Genomic DNA, 16,427 nt, shown 5'->3' on the forward strand with positions numbered 1-16,427 from the left:
TATGCCGTACCTCATGTTTACACTCAAAGGATGCTGACTTTTCACCTGAAGAAGCCAACAGGCTTGTCAACAGACTAAAAGTGCATGTTTCAGCAGTTTTCCTGTCCATAATTGGTAAATGTGACTCTACCACTAAAAAGGACACACAATATGTCTGGACTATCCTGTCTTAATAACCACATACAAAAGTTAAAATGATTCTTATCACTTTCACGCTGCTCTTGGAGAGAGGTGATAAGTATGGAACCTGTTTCAATGAAGCATGCGGGGGACTGTTACTGAACTTAAGCCAGTTTCTCATGTGATTGCATGGGAGATATCACATGGATAAACTGACATTAATTTCTCCCTCTTCTGTAGTCACTTGTTTTCTTCTGTTACCTTGTATAGCTGTTAAACTACCACTTCCACATAACTGGTTGAAGAGGTTGATAAAAATTGTCAAGATGGTGGAAATCTGTTGGGGCATTTTGCAACATTCACCATACAAGAACAAACTGCATTCTTCCTACACTCTCCATACACTATAAGCTTGTCGACTTTATCTGCATTCATAAATTCCTTCATCCACTCATGACCTACTGACACACACTGACTGACTACCAAGTCACAAGGCTCTCAAAGATCACACAAACACACGGTAAGCAAGAATAACGCCATTCTACCTAGTAACTAAACACGGTAAATGGCGCAAACAAGTGTCATTGTAGAAACTTTCCAAAAAACAACTTTTCGAAATACAAGGTCTGCAAACGACTCTCAGTAGAATATTGTAACACACCTCTGACATTCTAATTTAGTCTAATTTTAGTTTGTCAGTGTCAATAGGCATTGCTACATTTGAAAATGTGTGTGTGTGCATGAAAAATACACTTTTCAAGTATTATTAAAACATGTTGTTTAGCTAACAATACGAGCCTCTGATTACCAGTCCATTCTGTGAATACTGCACATGTGTAACACTTCCCATTTGCAAAATATTTGAGGTGCAAGTTATAGGTGTTTCACCCCGTATACATCTCATTCCATAACTGTTTGTTCATTAATTATATAGTCCAATTGTTTCGTTGTATGGCTGTATATTTCAATTTCTTCTAGAATGTTTAATAATCTGCCTCTTCTACCATTCTTCAGAAAGCAGAAAATAGGAGACGTTTAAATAATCTAGAAGAAATAGATGTATGCATCCATATGACAAAACAACTGGACAACACACTTAATGAACAAACAGTTATGGAATAACGTAATTGCATAGATAAAAAAATCTAAACAGCAGCAGGAGAACACACATATATGAAAAAAAGTTTTGCTTATGCAAGCTTACAGAGCAGTTTGCTCCTTCTTCCAGCAGAAAGGAGGAAGGAAAAGGAACTGGAGAGGTATAGGAAAAGGGGTAGAGTTCAGAAATGTCACCCAGAACCTCAGAACAAGGCAGACTTACCAGATGGGATGAGAAGGAAAGGCTGATAGTTGGGACTGCACCAGATGAGATTCCAAAAACTGTGAGCTTGAAGGTGGATGACGGGCAATATGCAAGACAGAGATTACTGCTAAAACATCATGTACAAGTTACCGTATTTACTCCAATCCAAGCCGCGCTTTTTTCCCGGTTTTTGTAATCCAAAAAACTGCCTGCAGCTTAGAATCGAGTGCAAAGTAACCGGAAGTTCTGAAAAATGTTGGTAGGTGCTGCCAAAACTAACTTCTGCCATCTAATATATGTGGCGCTACACAGGCATGCTTTGCAGGCACAAAGATAAATACTGGCGCCAAAACCTCTGCGTCGGTAAATAAATTAAAAGAAAAGGTAGAAGAATGTAAACATTATGCCATCTATTCTTTTGTCTTTGCTGCTATCTCATTTAAATCCTGTCTGCCTAATAAATTACGAAACTAGAGTGAGACAACAGCAAACGTGGAAGAATATACATATCATGTTATGTTTATATTCGTATTATTCTTGTAGTGAATAGTAATACAGTCAGAAATTAAGCATGGCAACTGACTAGATTCTTAAATCTAAGATGACTCTAATTTCTACGCAGAATGTAATGTACTAAAGAGGTGTCTGCAAAGATTTTCAAACGGAGAAAATTTTTCGCTAAACGCTTATTCAGAACAGCTTCTATCATACGCAGTCTATTATTTGGTGTTCTTGTTGATCATTATCAAAGAAAGCAGCAGTGTAAGTAACAACAAATAGCAGTCTCTTGCCATTGTTTCGCTTATAAGACAATTGCTCCCTTTTTTTAAATTGTAAGCCGCAGTAGCGTCCATAAAAGCAAGCCATGCGACGAGCGGCGACAGATCGTAATCAGTCATTATCAGAATGAGACAAACAATACATGACACATTAAAATAATGCAGTTTCAGCTTAGAGTGACGTAAACATTTACAACGAAGAGAACGGCAATTATCAGATCAAAGTAAAATAAGCAATAGATTCAAACCAGACGAAGTACGTGAAAAAGCAAGGGTACCCGTACAAATAAGGACGGAGCGCCTGACACATAGCAATGGCAACTTGGTAAAGCTTAACTGTTAAGCTTACGACTCGAACCAAACTACGGTAGCTGTATCTTCATCCATTTGACCTAAATTGTGTCTCATGTTACAGTGGACCAACTTTGTTTTGATTTGGAGGTGTGGTCTAAAACTCTTCTCTCTCCTTGAATTTAGAGTCTCAAATTTCAGGTGCGGCTTAGATTCGAGTGCGGCTTAGATTCGAGTGCGGCTTAGATTTGAATAAATACAGTAATAAGAGTGAAAGGCTACATGCATTGTATGTAACAGAGGTGCGAGGCGTACTGCGAAAAATAGACAGGTCAGAAAATGAAAGATGTAGAAAACTAAAATGGAGTGAAGAAAATAGGAGTTACTGTGAAGAAATTACACTAAATTAAGGCCAGTTGAGTGGTGAGAACCAAGAACATCTTTTAGTGCTACTGTCTATCTGCAGAGCTCCAAGAAACTGGTGAAAGGGGGAAGAATCCAGATAGCGCAGGTGGTGAAGCAGGCACAGAGGTCACGACTGTCATGTTGTAGAGCATGCTTCGCAACAGTGTATTGTGTGTTGCTGGTGTACGCCCTTTGCTTAAGCCCATTCGTCCTAACCTGCAACTGGTGGTGGTCGTGCCAATGTAAAAGGCCAAACAGTGTGCACATAACAGCTGGTATACGACACGTTTTTTCACTTGTGCTCTTCCTTATATAGTATATGTTTTGTCAGTTACAGGACTAGTATTGGTGGTGGTTGGAGGGCGTATAAGGTAAGTCTTGTTGTGGGAACAGTTATGGTAGTAGGAGCCATAAGATAGGGAGATGCATTCAGAAGAAGCATAGGGTCTGACAAGGATAGTGTGCAAATTGGCAGGGCAACGAAAAGTTATTCTAGGTGCGCCGGGCAAAATAACAAACAGAATGGATCTCATTTCAGAGCATGATTTTAGGAAGTCGTGCAGATAATATTGAGTGACAAGTTATGTGCTCCAAAGTTGTTGTTGTTGTTGTTGTTGTTGTTGTTGTTTAGGTATCAGCAGTACCAAGATTGGATGGGATGGCTGGGGAAATCTGCATTTGGACTAGGGTAATTAAATGCAGTGAAGGCTGAGGTGAGAATGGTCGTGTATTGCTATGAAGTGCCTGCATTCAAACAAATTTCTCTGCCTTGAATGCCAAGGCTGTATGAGAAAAATGTTTGTTATGGAAAGGATGACAATTGTCAGAATGTAAGTACTGTTCGTTAGTAGGTTTAATATGGACAGAAGTGTGTAACTGACCTTCGGAAGGATGAGATCGACATCAAGGAAAGTGGCATGGGAGTCAGAGTAGGACCATGTGAAATTTAATTCGAGAAGGTATTTAGAGATCAGATGTTACCAATGTATCTAAACCAAACCAGCGGCTGAATGCTTAAGACTCAAAGGGAAGCACCCTCCAAGCGATGCAGGGAAAGGTTGGCATAGGAAGGAGTCGTCCTGGTTCCCATGGTTGTACTGCTGATCTGTTATGTATCTGCCTCTCAAAAGTGAAATAGTTGTCAGTACTCATAAAGTTGATTAAGGTAAGCAGGAAAGATGCCATAGATTTGAAATCAGTTTTGTGCTGACTGAGGAAATGTTCTGCAGCAGACTGAACATGTTTGGCAGGGATGTTGGTACAGAGGGAGGTGATGACAAGCGTGGTGTATGGTGGGAGTAGGATGGGCACTGGATTTCAGTCAGTCAGGGAAATGATAGGTGTCTTTAATATAGAAGGGGAGTCTTTGTACTGTGGGTTGCAAGTGCTGATCAACTTAGCCAAACATACGTTCTTTCATTTCCTAACCTGTCTATTTATTGCTGTCTGCTTCCTACCTCTGTTACATACAATGCACTTAGCTTTTCATTCTTATTAAATTGTGCATAGTGTTTTAGCAGTAATCTCCATCTTGCGTATTACCCCTCTTCCACCTTTAAGCTCTCAGGTTTTCAAACCTCATCCAGTGCAGTCCCCAACAACCAGTCTTCTCTTCTCATTCCACCCAGTAAGTGTCCCCTGACCCCCAGAGATCAAGGTGATTTTTACTTAACTCTACCCCTTTCTAAATCTCTACAGTTCCTTTCCCTTCACTGCTCTTCCTTCCCTTTCAACCCTTCCACTCGAAGGAGGAGCCAGTGGTTCCAAAAGCTTGCATTAGTAAAACCTTTTTTTACAGGTGCATTCTTCTGCCTTCACTTGTAAAATAGATTTCTTATCTATCCAGTTACAGAATAATCAAACAATGGAAACTCCAGTTAGGAATATCAACAACGTAGGAAAAAACAGATTGCTGCTCACCATAAAGAAGACATGTTAAGTTGCAAACAGGCACAATTAAGACATTTACTTAAAGGTTTTGGCCACACCTTTCATCAGTAAAAGAGAGACATACACAATTCACACACACGAGCAAGCTCACCCCATGCACACAACCGCCAACTCCAGCATCCCAGGCCAGAATGGAACTATCACGTGGGCTGCAAGCAGCAATTGGTGAAGGGGAAGGGATAGTAGTAGTGTACGGGTGATGGGAGAGACACACACTCTCTGACAGAGTGTGCAGGGACAAGAAAACCAACAGGTGCAATGTCAGGAGGTTGTGGAGGAGGCAGGTGGGAAGAAAAAGGAGAAAAGTTGGGAAAAATGGTCAGATGCTTTGGCAGAGGGCAACAAATAAACAGGGTGGGAGATGAGAATAGGGAGGAAATGATAGAACAGAGGGGGCAGAGACTGTGGGGATAGTATGTTAACATAGTTTTAGGCTGGGATAATTACAAAAGTGGAGAATGTGTTTTAAGGATAATTCAGACTGTGCAGTTCAGAAAAGCAGGTGGTGGCAGGAAGAATCCAGGACACTTGGGTACTGAAGCAGCCACTGAAATAAAGTGTCTTATATTCAGCTTCGTGTTGTGCCACAGGGTTGTCTACTTCGCTCTTGGCCACAGTTTGGTGGTGGCAATTCATCCTATTGGACAGCTGGTTGGTAGTCATACCAATACAAAAAGCTGTGTAAAAATTGCTGCAGAGCTGGTAAATAATGTGGATAAACCTGTGACAGGAATTAAATAGAAAGTGCTGGGTGGGTGGATTGGGCAGATCCAGCACCTGGGTCTTCCACAGGGATATGATCGTTGTGGCGAGGTGTTGGGATTGGAAGTGGCATAGGGATGGACTGGAATGTTGTGGAGGATGTCCCTCATTTCAGGGCATGATGGTAGGTAATCAAAGCCACTTGTTCCAGTCTGGGTTGGGATTGGGTCACACAGGGGACACTCGGTGTGACTGTTTCTTTGGGGTGGTGGGCGGATTCGGGGTGTGAAGGGAAATTGAACAGGAAATCTGTTTGTGGACTAGATCTGAAGACAGTGCATGTCTGTGAAGGCTGTGGTGAGACTCTCAGCTTACTGAGCAAGGAGTTTCTATCACTGCTGATATGCTGCCCTCGGGTGGCAATGCTGTATGGGAGTGATTTTGTGTATGTGTAAGGGATGACAGCTGTTGAAATGCAGGTAGTGTTGGTGATTGGTGTGTTTAATGTGGACAGAGGTGCAGATGGAGAAATCAAAGAGGAGGTGGTCAACATCCATAGGGTGGCATGCTAGGTTGAGGAGGACCATATGAAGTGGACGGGAGAGATGGTGTTGAGATTATGAAGGAATGAAGACAGGGTGTCTTGGCCCTGAGTCCAGATTAGGGGTTTGGTGTTAGGGAAGGCTAGGAAGGTATCATCTAGATGGCCCATAAAAAGGTAGATGTAGGAAGGTGCCAACCCTGTGCTGCAGATTTGTTTACATACTTTCCATTCAATGGAGTAGTAGTTGTGGGTTAAGATAAAGTAGTGACGTGTATGAGGAATGAGGTAGTGGGTTTGGAGTTTGAAGGGTGCTGGGAAAGGTAGTGTTCAGTAGCGGTAAGACCATGGGCATAAGGAATTTTGTGTATAGGCAAGTGGAGTCAACAGTGCCAAGTAGAGATATAGTCTAATGTTTTGACGACTTATAAAGTGTCAGTGTCGGTCTGGGTTATACTGATTTACTTCCCCAAACTACATTCCACTTCTTTATGAGATGACTTTATTGGAGTTCGCAGCCACCCTTCTTTACTGGATAGCTGGCTACTGGAAACTCTCTTGACTTCTTCTCCACCGAATAACGCTAGGTACAGGAACTTCCAAGCTCGTTTCTACTAGTGAAATAGGTAGCCATACAAACTTTACATTTCGTCAATCAATGATGTCTTTCAAGCACAACAAAAATTCTCACTTTCAGCATAATTTAGAACTTTGGTAAGTCTCTCGTAGGTCATATGTTAGAAACTAATTGATTAACATTCTAAAGAAAGTCTGCTTAGAGACCTTGACTTTCAGAAAAGGAGATTGAAAAAATGTCGTGTCTCGAACAAGGCTGAGTAAAGAGTCTATATGAGTACTTTTTCAACTGTTCTTGTTTCATATAGCAATAGTCAGTGACACAATAAGCACAAAGCGGCGCATAGATCCCATGGTTCTTCCATACACACTCACTAACACATTTATGGATTACCCGACAGGTACTTGTCGGTGCTGTTCGACCGTCACATCTACTTTCTTTCTGCAACTGATTTTAAACCTGCAGACACAAACATGAGATACGCAGTGGGTAGGATTTTACCATTCCACACTTGTATCTAGAATATCGTGTGTTTGAGATGGTAGAAGGCTGTGTGGTTCTAGAATTTACGCTGAAATTCTCAAATCACAACAGGAGGTTAAGGGGATGGGGATGGTGGAGATTCAAATGTGGAAAGCTAGATTACAGGCAGTTGGTTGGAGGTGTTGCTCAATGAGGACCAAAATTCCTTCAGTATTGGCACAGTAAGCAGCTACAATGGGGCATCCAGGATCATTTGAATTTCTGGATTGTGGGGAGCATGTAGAAGGTCGATGTGCGGGATGTCATAGGGGTGAGGTAGGAAATGGATGCAGGGGAGATGTTCTGGGAAGGGCCTAGGACTTTAAGCAGTGATTGGAGGTTGTGCTGGACTCCTGGGATGCAGCCACTCTGGCAGAGTTTATAGGTGGAAGAGTCCGATAAATGGCAGGTAGTTCCTTTGTCACTTAGTATCACCCTGGACTGGAACAACTAAACCACTTCCTTTGCCAGGGTTTTGTTCACCTATCAACACGCCTCAAATGAGGGGCATCCTACCCGAGATACTTCCCACCCCTCCTAAAGCGATGTTTCCATCGTTCACCCAACCTCCACAACACCCTAGTCCATATGTATGCCCCTCCCAGTCCCAACCCCTTGCCACAAGGATCACATCCCTGTGAAAGACCCACGCACAAAATCTGCCCAATCCACCCACACAGCACTTCGTACTGAAGTTCTGTCACAGGTTTATCCTACCCCCATCAGAGGCCTGGCCAACTGTGAAAGCGGCCATGTCATTTAATTTGCCGCCCTCTGTCAATGCATCTGCCCATCTTTCTCCACTCCTCTCCTCCCCCCCCCCCCCCCCCCCCCCCACCTCCTTGCTCCACGACCTCCTAATGCTGCACCTGTTGCACACTCCACCGGACAACATTTGTCTATCTCCCCACCAGTACACTTCTATCTCTTCCCTTTCCCTCCCCCCTCCAGATTGCTACTTGAATCCTACATGATAGTTGCATTCTGGTCTGAGATGCTGGAGTTGGCAGTCATGTGTACACAAGATGTGCTTGCACACCTGTGTGTGTGTGTGTCAGGTAATATTGAGTCTTTGACCTGCCAGTTTCAAGTTTACACTATAATATGACAGTTATGTTGGATGTGATCAAGAAGTGTCACTACCTAAGATTTGACAGCAGTAACAAATATGACAATCTGTATACCGTAGATTTGATGTGATATTGTATGAACGGACACCCATGTCATTGCTCTATCAATGCGTAATGTGAATAGACTTATCTCTCTGCTATTATATATACATTGTCATTTTGTAGAAATCGATGGGCTTACAGCTTTTTATCATAGAAAAAGAACACAAACAGCTGCATTTCTTCCTAAAACTTTTTATTAAGTAAGCAGCAAGATTATCATCTCTTCATTAGGGTCCCCTCCAGACCTCTATGCTAAAAGGAATGGAGACATCAAAATTTTGGCGCACATAGAACATGTACCCCATATATTGAACTGAGTACCGTGGGCTTCTATTTATGTGATATATACATTTCAAATGCATGACAACTATTTCAAGATTTTTCTCCATTAATTTTTGCATAGTGGCCTGAAAGTTAATGTAAATGAAGCATCAAAACTGGTTGTATAAATAATAAAGCTTTTAGGAAGAATTATGGCTGCTGGTATCAGGTTTGTAAGAGTTATTGATCAGCTGCAGTCCTACATCCACATCTATATGATGGATCTACAAAAACCAAATGCAGCTGTTTTGTTGTGTGTCAGGTGCGATCTAGACAATGAGTTATGCACCTGAATACTGGGTTGGCAAATAAACATTTCAAGTGCAGATTATGGTGTTTTGAAGATGTGCTTTAATAGAACCTTTACCCTTGATAGTTGTAGGCTGCATGTTAAGTAAAAGCTCAATGTGTTCACTGGCATTTTATCTGTAAAATGCATCATAAAACTCTTGAGTCTCCATAATAGAATGTTCAACAGAAACGGAAAGTGCTCTAAGTTTCATGTCATACATACCTTTATAAAAGTCTTCTGAGCAGAGAAGTTAGTGTGAAATGTGTTAAGAAATTTATAAGTAGTGAAGTTTGCACTGAAAAAGCCGGTAGTAGAGAGAGAGTAGCAGTGAAAGCAGACAATATATGTGAAAAGAATTATTGCTGATGTTGTGTGTCTGATGGTTTGCAAAGGTAAAAAGGTTTGTTTAATGTTGAAATAGAAATGGCATAGTGTCAAACTAGTTTAATGATGGCTATTAACTTTTAAAGTGGGGGGGGGGGGGGGGGAGGGAATCTTTCAACAAAGATAAAATTAAAGTACTCTGTGTGCAGACTTGAGTGTCCTCAGTTGTTGTATGAAGAATTCATTATCATCAGTCACTAAGGTTCTTCTTTGCTGACAGATTGTTGATCAACGCTGTTAAAAAATTGGCACTCAATGCAGTTGTAATGGAATGCAGGAATATCCACTGTTGATATTGTTCACCTTGAATGGAGAATTCTTGTAGATTGCATTGTTACATAACCCTACAGGTCGTGTAACATTTAACTTTGCTTGAAAACAGTGAATACCGCAACTTAAATGCAATCAAGTGATGAAAATGAATGGTGCATTGAACAAGATTTCTAGTAATGAAATGATTTTGCAGCTGTAATGTATTTTGCTGATTCCAGGTTCTTAAAAAATAATCTGTACACCAACATTAGAGTATAAATTAGTATTATGATAGGTCTTTCAACTTTTTAAATGATGATTCTTTATATTAAGATGTTATTCTGCCTTTCAAGCATTTGGTAATCTAAGCTATTGTTAGTGTTTCCCTATGAGTTACAGCTTTTTGCTTTTCTTTCCAGAGTAAATTTGGATCATTTTATCAGTATGCAAAAACATTCAACTCGGATACTTTTGATTATGAAGCCTTGAAATCAACTGACTTTGTTTTTATGAGGTGGAAAGAACACTTTCTTGTGCCTGACCATACTATCAAGGATATAAATGGTGCCTCATTTGCTGGCTTTTATTACATCTGTTTCCAAAAATCTGCTGCTACAATTGATGGCTATTATTATCACAGGAGCTCAGAATGGTAGGAATACCTTTAGTCTTGATATAAATTTCCCATTCTAATTATTAATATTTAATGTTGTGTGTACTTTTTATCAACTTTTTTATCGAAAATAAAATTGATCAGCTACAAGAATACCATGGAGTAGCTGCTCATCTTGCTAAATACCAAGACAGATTTTTAGTATCAAATTTGAACATACTTGTTTTTGCAGTCCTAAGTTACTGTTGCTTGTTTACCACTTGCTGTTTGAAGTGATCAGCAAAAAAATTTAAAATCTTAAATTGAAAACATAAGAGCAAGTTTTTAAATAAGAACTATTTTGTGAGCTAAGAAGAGATAACGTATTGGCTACATTGTGAATGTGAAAGTTATTTCTGTCCTTAAATTTCCACAAAATGTGAATTCCAACAAAGATCTTTGCCTTTTGGGAGAATGCTCTTACCAACGGATGAAAGCTGTTAAGTGAAAAGAGTAGTGGAAATGTAATATCTTCTCCAAACACACCAAAACAAACCTTCAAACATATTGAACCCGTGGGAAAATAGCTCATGAACACAGCCGTGATATACACCCAGTTACCAGGTGCTCCATCAACTCGGCAATGTGAGGAAATTAGATATGTTAATGATACTGTACTAGATATTGCAATGAAAGGGAAGCATCATTATACCAGAATTTGAAATCTGGCAAAAAAAAAGGACTGTTATCAACCAGTTAGCATAATGGCAACTCTGTGCAAACTTCAGGAAAAAATTGTTAATATATAAGTTTGCTAGGAGTTGGAATCGAAATACTTCTGCTGTGACCTTTTCAGTGCAAATTCAGTTGGGCCAGATCTACTATTGATCTTTTAAGCAATGGGGAATTTTCCATCAGAAATGCCTTAATGCATCTTAATCACATTACCACAGGGTACCTGGGATTACAAAAGGTTAATGACACTACGAGAGAGACACTATACCCTAGCCACTCGCCACATATGAAGTTACCATACCAACTTGCCTATTATTATTATTATTATTATTAGAGTATCATGGGAGGCTGATTTAAGTATCATTCTAATAAATGGAATTGTGAACACCATAGGACCTAATGTATCATCAGCATTGTATGTTGATGTTTGTCTCTAGTGTAGCTCTGAATCATTCCGTCCACTGAATGTCATCTATAAATGACTTAACATAGATATGGAGTAAAAATCATGGGTGAAATCGCAGTTTATGCAGTTATGTTAACTCAAGTCTGTTGATACATAACACAAATTATGCCAAAATCATCTGCCATTACCAGTTGCTGACCATGCTTGTTTCTCTTACTTATGAACTAAATACACTTGAGTTCCTTGGAAGCCTCAGTCGTTGTCATCATCTTCATCTTCTTGGGCTTACTCCTTAGCAGTGAACTGATGTGAGTATGACTCAACTGAAGACTGCTTGGTTGCAGAAATTTAACTTGGTATAGATTGAACTCGTAAATTGTGATAGTTCTGCATCACTATAGAATATTTCAGAACAAATGGAAAATTTGTGCCAAACCAGGACTCAATCACGGATTTCTCCTTGTCGCAAGCAGCCACCCTAACACCTTCGTCTATACAAGCATGCTTCCAGGAGCTTTCCAAATCTCCATTTGTTCTGGTGTCTTACTCTCTCTTGTGTTTGAAATATATAGCCGTGATTCCCACCTGGGGTTAGACACCATTTTCTTTCATCATTTCCTTGCTATGCCAGAATTACTGCAGTGTAGTGTCTGAGACACTGTGTGGACAAACATTCAGTTTAAACGAACTTGATCCATACTCAAGCGACCATTTCTCGTGTGCTGTCAGTTTGCTGATTCCTACCCCATCCACATGCAGGCCCAGATGGCGGTTTACTAAGGCTGACTGGCAGCTTGACTCCTCCCCGGTGACCTTCGAAGAACTGGATTTTCCCAGTTGTGGTGACCAGGTGTAATATCTCACAAATTTTATCCTAACTGCTACAGAACGTTCCATTCCTCGCACTTCCTCTTTACCACGTTATGTCCCAGTCCCTTGGTGGAGTGAGGCATGCCGCGACACAATTCGCGCTCTGACGTGTGCTCTCTGCGTTTTTAACCATCATTCTACGATGGCAAACTGCATTCATTATAAACAGATGCATTCTTCAGGATAGCAAAAGAGCTAGTTGGATTTCATTCACTCTTTCTGTTAACAGCTCCACCCTTTCCCCTGTCAGGTGGGCCAACCTCTGATGGCTCTTTGGGACCAAGATCCATTCCCCAATTTCGGGCCTGACAGTAGCAGATGATGTTATTGTGGACCCTATTGCTATCTCCAACACCTTGGGCCACCATTTTATGGAAGTTTCGAACTCTTCCCACTATCACCCTGCCTTCCTCCATCGGAAACAAGCAGAGCAGGCTCAGGGGATACCCTTCTCTTCTCTGAATCATGAGTGCTGCCATGCCGCCTTTACTATGTGGGAGCTAGATAATGCTCCAAGTTCATCCCGATCGTCTGCCCCAGCGCCAGACACTATCCACATTCAGATGTTGCAGTACCTTTCTCTCGCAGATAAGAACTTCGTGCTTAACACGTACAACCGCAGCTGGACAGGGGGCACATTTCCCAGACATTGGTGTGAAGCCACCATCAAACTCGTACCTAAATCTGGAAAGACAAAAACGTTGCTTATAGCTACTGCCCCTTCTCTGTTACCAGCTGTGTTTGCAAGATGATGGAACGTATGATTCATACCTGCCTGGTATGGTGGCTTGAGCCTCACAGTTTACTAACAAATCCATAGTGTGGATTTAGAGGGTGGCAGTCTGGAGTTGATCATCTCATTACTTCGTCCATCTGTGTCATGAATGGTTTTCTGTGGAAATCCCAAACTGTGGCCATGTTCTTCGATCTGGAGAAGGCCTATGACACCTGCTGTAGAACTGGTATACTCCGTACTGTTTACACGTGGGGCTTCTATGGGCACCTGTCCTGTTTCCTTCGAGCATTTTTAAAAGACCAAATTTTCAAGGTGCGTTAATGCTTTGGATGACTTAAAGTGATAAAGTATGTGTGTAAACTCCAGCTTCTTTAACTGTACTACTTGAGATTGTCAGCCGATTTTCCTTGCTGGTTAATTTGCTGCTGCAACCTCCTTTTCTCTTCTTCTTCTTCTTCTTCTTCTTCTTCTTCCCCTTCTCCGAAGTATATTTACTAGGACCAGGAATTTCTCAAGACTTTTCTACTTATAAAATAAGCATACATACGCAGTTTCTTTTTCTTCACTTCACAACATATATTTGAACATCAAACTTTTACAAATCTCTGTCTCCACATAAATAAATACTTGCAAGTCAGTCTCTTCGCGTCTCCAAAGCGTAGAAACAAAGTAGATTTATATATAAGGTAAGGTTGGCTTGATAACCATGTCCGTTTTCAATATGAAACTGAATACATGTCTTGTCTGTTTCTATGTCCAAAACCAGCATTAATTAAGAATATTTCAACTCCAAGTTACAGAAACAGCACTGAATACATAAACATTCCTTGTTCTTTCACTACGGCTTCCATGGCGCAACCGGCCGTTTGATCGGCGCGTCTACAGATGTCTCACAATAAACTTCAAATCTGCACATACAGATAGGTGATGTACAGTATATAGGCACTCTCACACTTATATTTAAAATATCCTAGGTTCGGGACGGTAGAAGGCCGAGTGGTTCCAGAATTTACGCAGAAATTCTCAAGCACTGCATATCCCCCCTCCCCCCTCAGGTTAAACCTTCCATATTTTATACATAATCATTATGTACATTAATATCAAACATAATATTTCACAAGCTTCTGCTTGTTGTCTTTCTACTGATCCCTTACTCTACCTTGTTTTTATGTATATAAAAGCATTTATTTATGATTTCATTCTGCATTATTATTACTTAGGAATTGTGAGGACACTTTCTTTAACTCCAATCGCAAACTTCAGGTGACACTTGAGTACTTAATTCTTTGTTCTAATTCTTTGTACTACTTCCTTAGTATGCAATAGTCTCATTATTTATAGACTGTAGTTTGGAGGAACTCTGGGCAAAATAAAAGTGTTGCCTTTGACACTTGTAAACTTAACAAAAATGTGATAATGTTAGTGTTACATAGAATTCAAACTTACCAGAATAATCCTACATAACATTTGACTTCTGCCAAGATACTGTCCCCTCCTGCTAGGATCAGTACCTATACCTTATTTGTGGGTTGACCGTATGAGTGCAATTCCTCTTTCCATTGTGGTAGGTATGCCCCTTCATAAAACGTACCTTTTCATTAGGCTACAGGTCGTCCTGTCTCCATGTAGGTACGCCTTCCTTATATATTTAGCAGATGCCGGGTATGCCCCCCTTATCCTTTCTGAGTAGGCCTCAAGGTTCATTATCCCCAGTATACGTTACTACATATACTAAAGTATTTTCTGGTATAGCTACAAATATAGGCTACACTTCGCATTCACTTCTTAATATCTCATCAACTCCCTCCTCTACTCATCATCTTCTATATCTGTAGTAGATACCCTGTCTGGATGTACTATTCAGTAGATAATGTTTACTTAGGCAATACGAGTCCCACTATCCTAAAATTCGTCAGAATATTCGTTAGACTGACATTCCTTAATGACTATCATAATTAACTCCTCTTTGCCTTATGTTCTCTCATGCCTCTTTCTTATGTACATTCATTGTAGAATCATCATAGTTTATATTGGCAGTTCTCACATCTTTCTAATCTGTTACCTTATTGTATGTGTATCTGTCTCTTTTTGTATGTATGCGGACGTGTGTTCATGTAGTCCGATTCTTCGGCCTTCTTATCAAAAGATAAGATGTAGATTATTAGAAACCACATAAAGTAGGAAGGACTTCTGCGATAGAAGTATGTGAATATGGAAAGAGGGGAAAAAATAGATAGGTCCTCAAATGAGAAGTAAGAAAGGAAACAAATAGAAATGGTTGCTAAGATTGAAGAGCAGAAAGAAGATAGCCGTAAAGACAGGAAACCCTTCTCACCTCCCCTTCCCTAGGATCCCTACCTCACAGGTACTAGAGTGAGAAGCCGGAGGAGGTTTAGTGTTAAATAATCTCCTCCAGAACACACATTCCCACCTTCACTCATGAGTTCACCGAAGTCAGTCTTAGCAGCTCTATGGAAATTGTGTAGAATCAGGCACACTTGATTGCAAGGGTTGTTTGAAAGGTATGATGTGGTGGGCATGTTGGTTTAGTCATGATTTATCTGTTTGTGTAAATCATACTTTTATCTACAGTACCCACCCCTTTCAGAACTGATACAAACCTTCCAATCTACATAACATTTTATAAAAGGTGTAAAATATTCTGTGCAAAATAGAAAGTCTATCCACTATAGTATAATAATTATTTAAATTAGTCACATAATATCACGTTTTCCACAAAAATATTCCATTCAATTTATTTCGTCTAGAGATCACCTTTTGTCTGTGATTCTCTTAAGCCAGTCCTTATGTTATAGTCATATCCAGTTTCCTAGGTAATCAGATTATAGGATAGTTTAAGAAATTGGAAATAGATGACAGAGTAGTTTGAGATTTGAGGAGAATTTGGTGCAGGAAAACCATTTTGAAAAAAAATACAATGAAAACAAGCCGGGCCGACAGCCGTCACTTCGCACGTTAACTAAGAATGTTAATGTCCCTGGGTGGATAGATGACTCCACCCGGATCCCATGGATCTGATATTAACTTCACTTGAGGAAGTGCGGACCAGTACTTCTCGTTAAATTTTATTTGAAAGTCTCCCCACTGCAAAAGAATCACCACTTCACTCTGTAACACATTAGGTGAAGTTATTCGTTTTAATACATGTTCCTGGATAATTTGACTTCTCTCCAGAGTTCGTCTAGGCCCTTCTTCGCAACAGTAATTTCGGAAGAAGCCATAGGTGATGCATTCCTGGAGGTTATTCTCTGTGACTTTCTGATCTATAATTTCTTCTACCGGTTCTTCCAGACTACTTACATTTATGATATCAGAACTTGCTGTCTTCTCTTTGATCCTTCTTTCTTCACTGTCTACTCGTGTACTTACACCTGTAATTTGTGACTGAATGACAGGAATTAATTCCCTATGCTTATCAGTGCTCTCTTTCAAAGTATGCCATCCCTACTTTACAGC

General features: G+C 40.3%; 1 protein-coding gene across 1 annotated transcript in view; it reads left to right on the forward strand.

Annotated features, from left to right (window-relative positions):
- Nucleotides 1–16,427, forward strand: part of LOC126327169 (glucose-induced degradation protein 4 homolog) — a 91,600-nt gene that overhangs the window by 62,731 nt on the left and 12,442 nt on the right. Inside the window, exon 3 of the mRNA XM_049995828.1 lies at nucleotides 10,031–10,263. Within this exon, the coding sequence (XP_049851785.1) occupies nucleotides 10,031–10,263 (233 nt within the window). The remainder of the gene's footprint in view (nucleotides 1–10,030; nucleotides 10,264–16,427) is intronic.

Source organism: Schistocerca gregaria, chromosome 2 (genome assembly GCF_023897955.1).
Source record: "Schistocerca gregaria isolate iqSchGreg1 chromosome 2, iqSchGreg1.2, whole genome shotgun sequence".
NCBI lineage: Eukaryota > Metazoa > Arthropoda > Insecta > Orthoptera > Acrididae > Schistocerca > Schistocerca gregaria.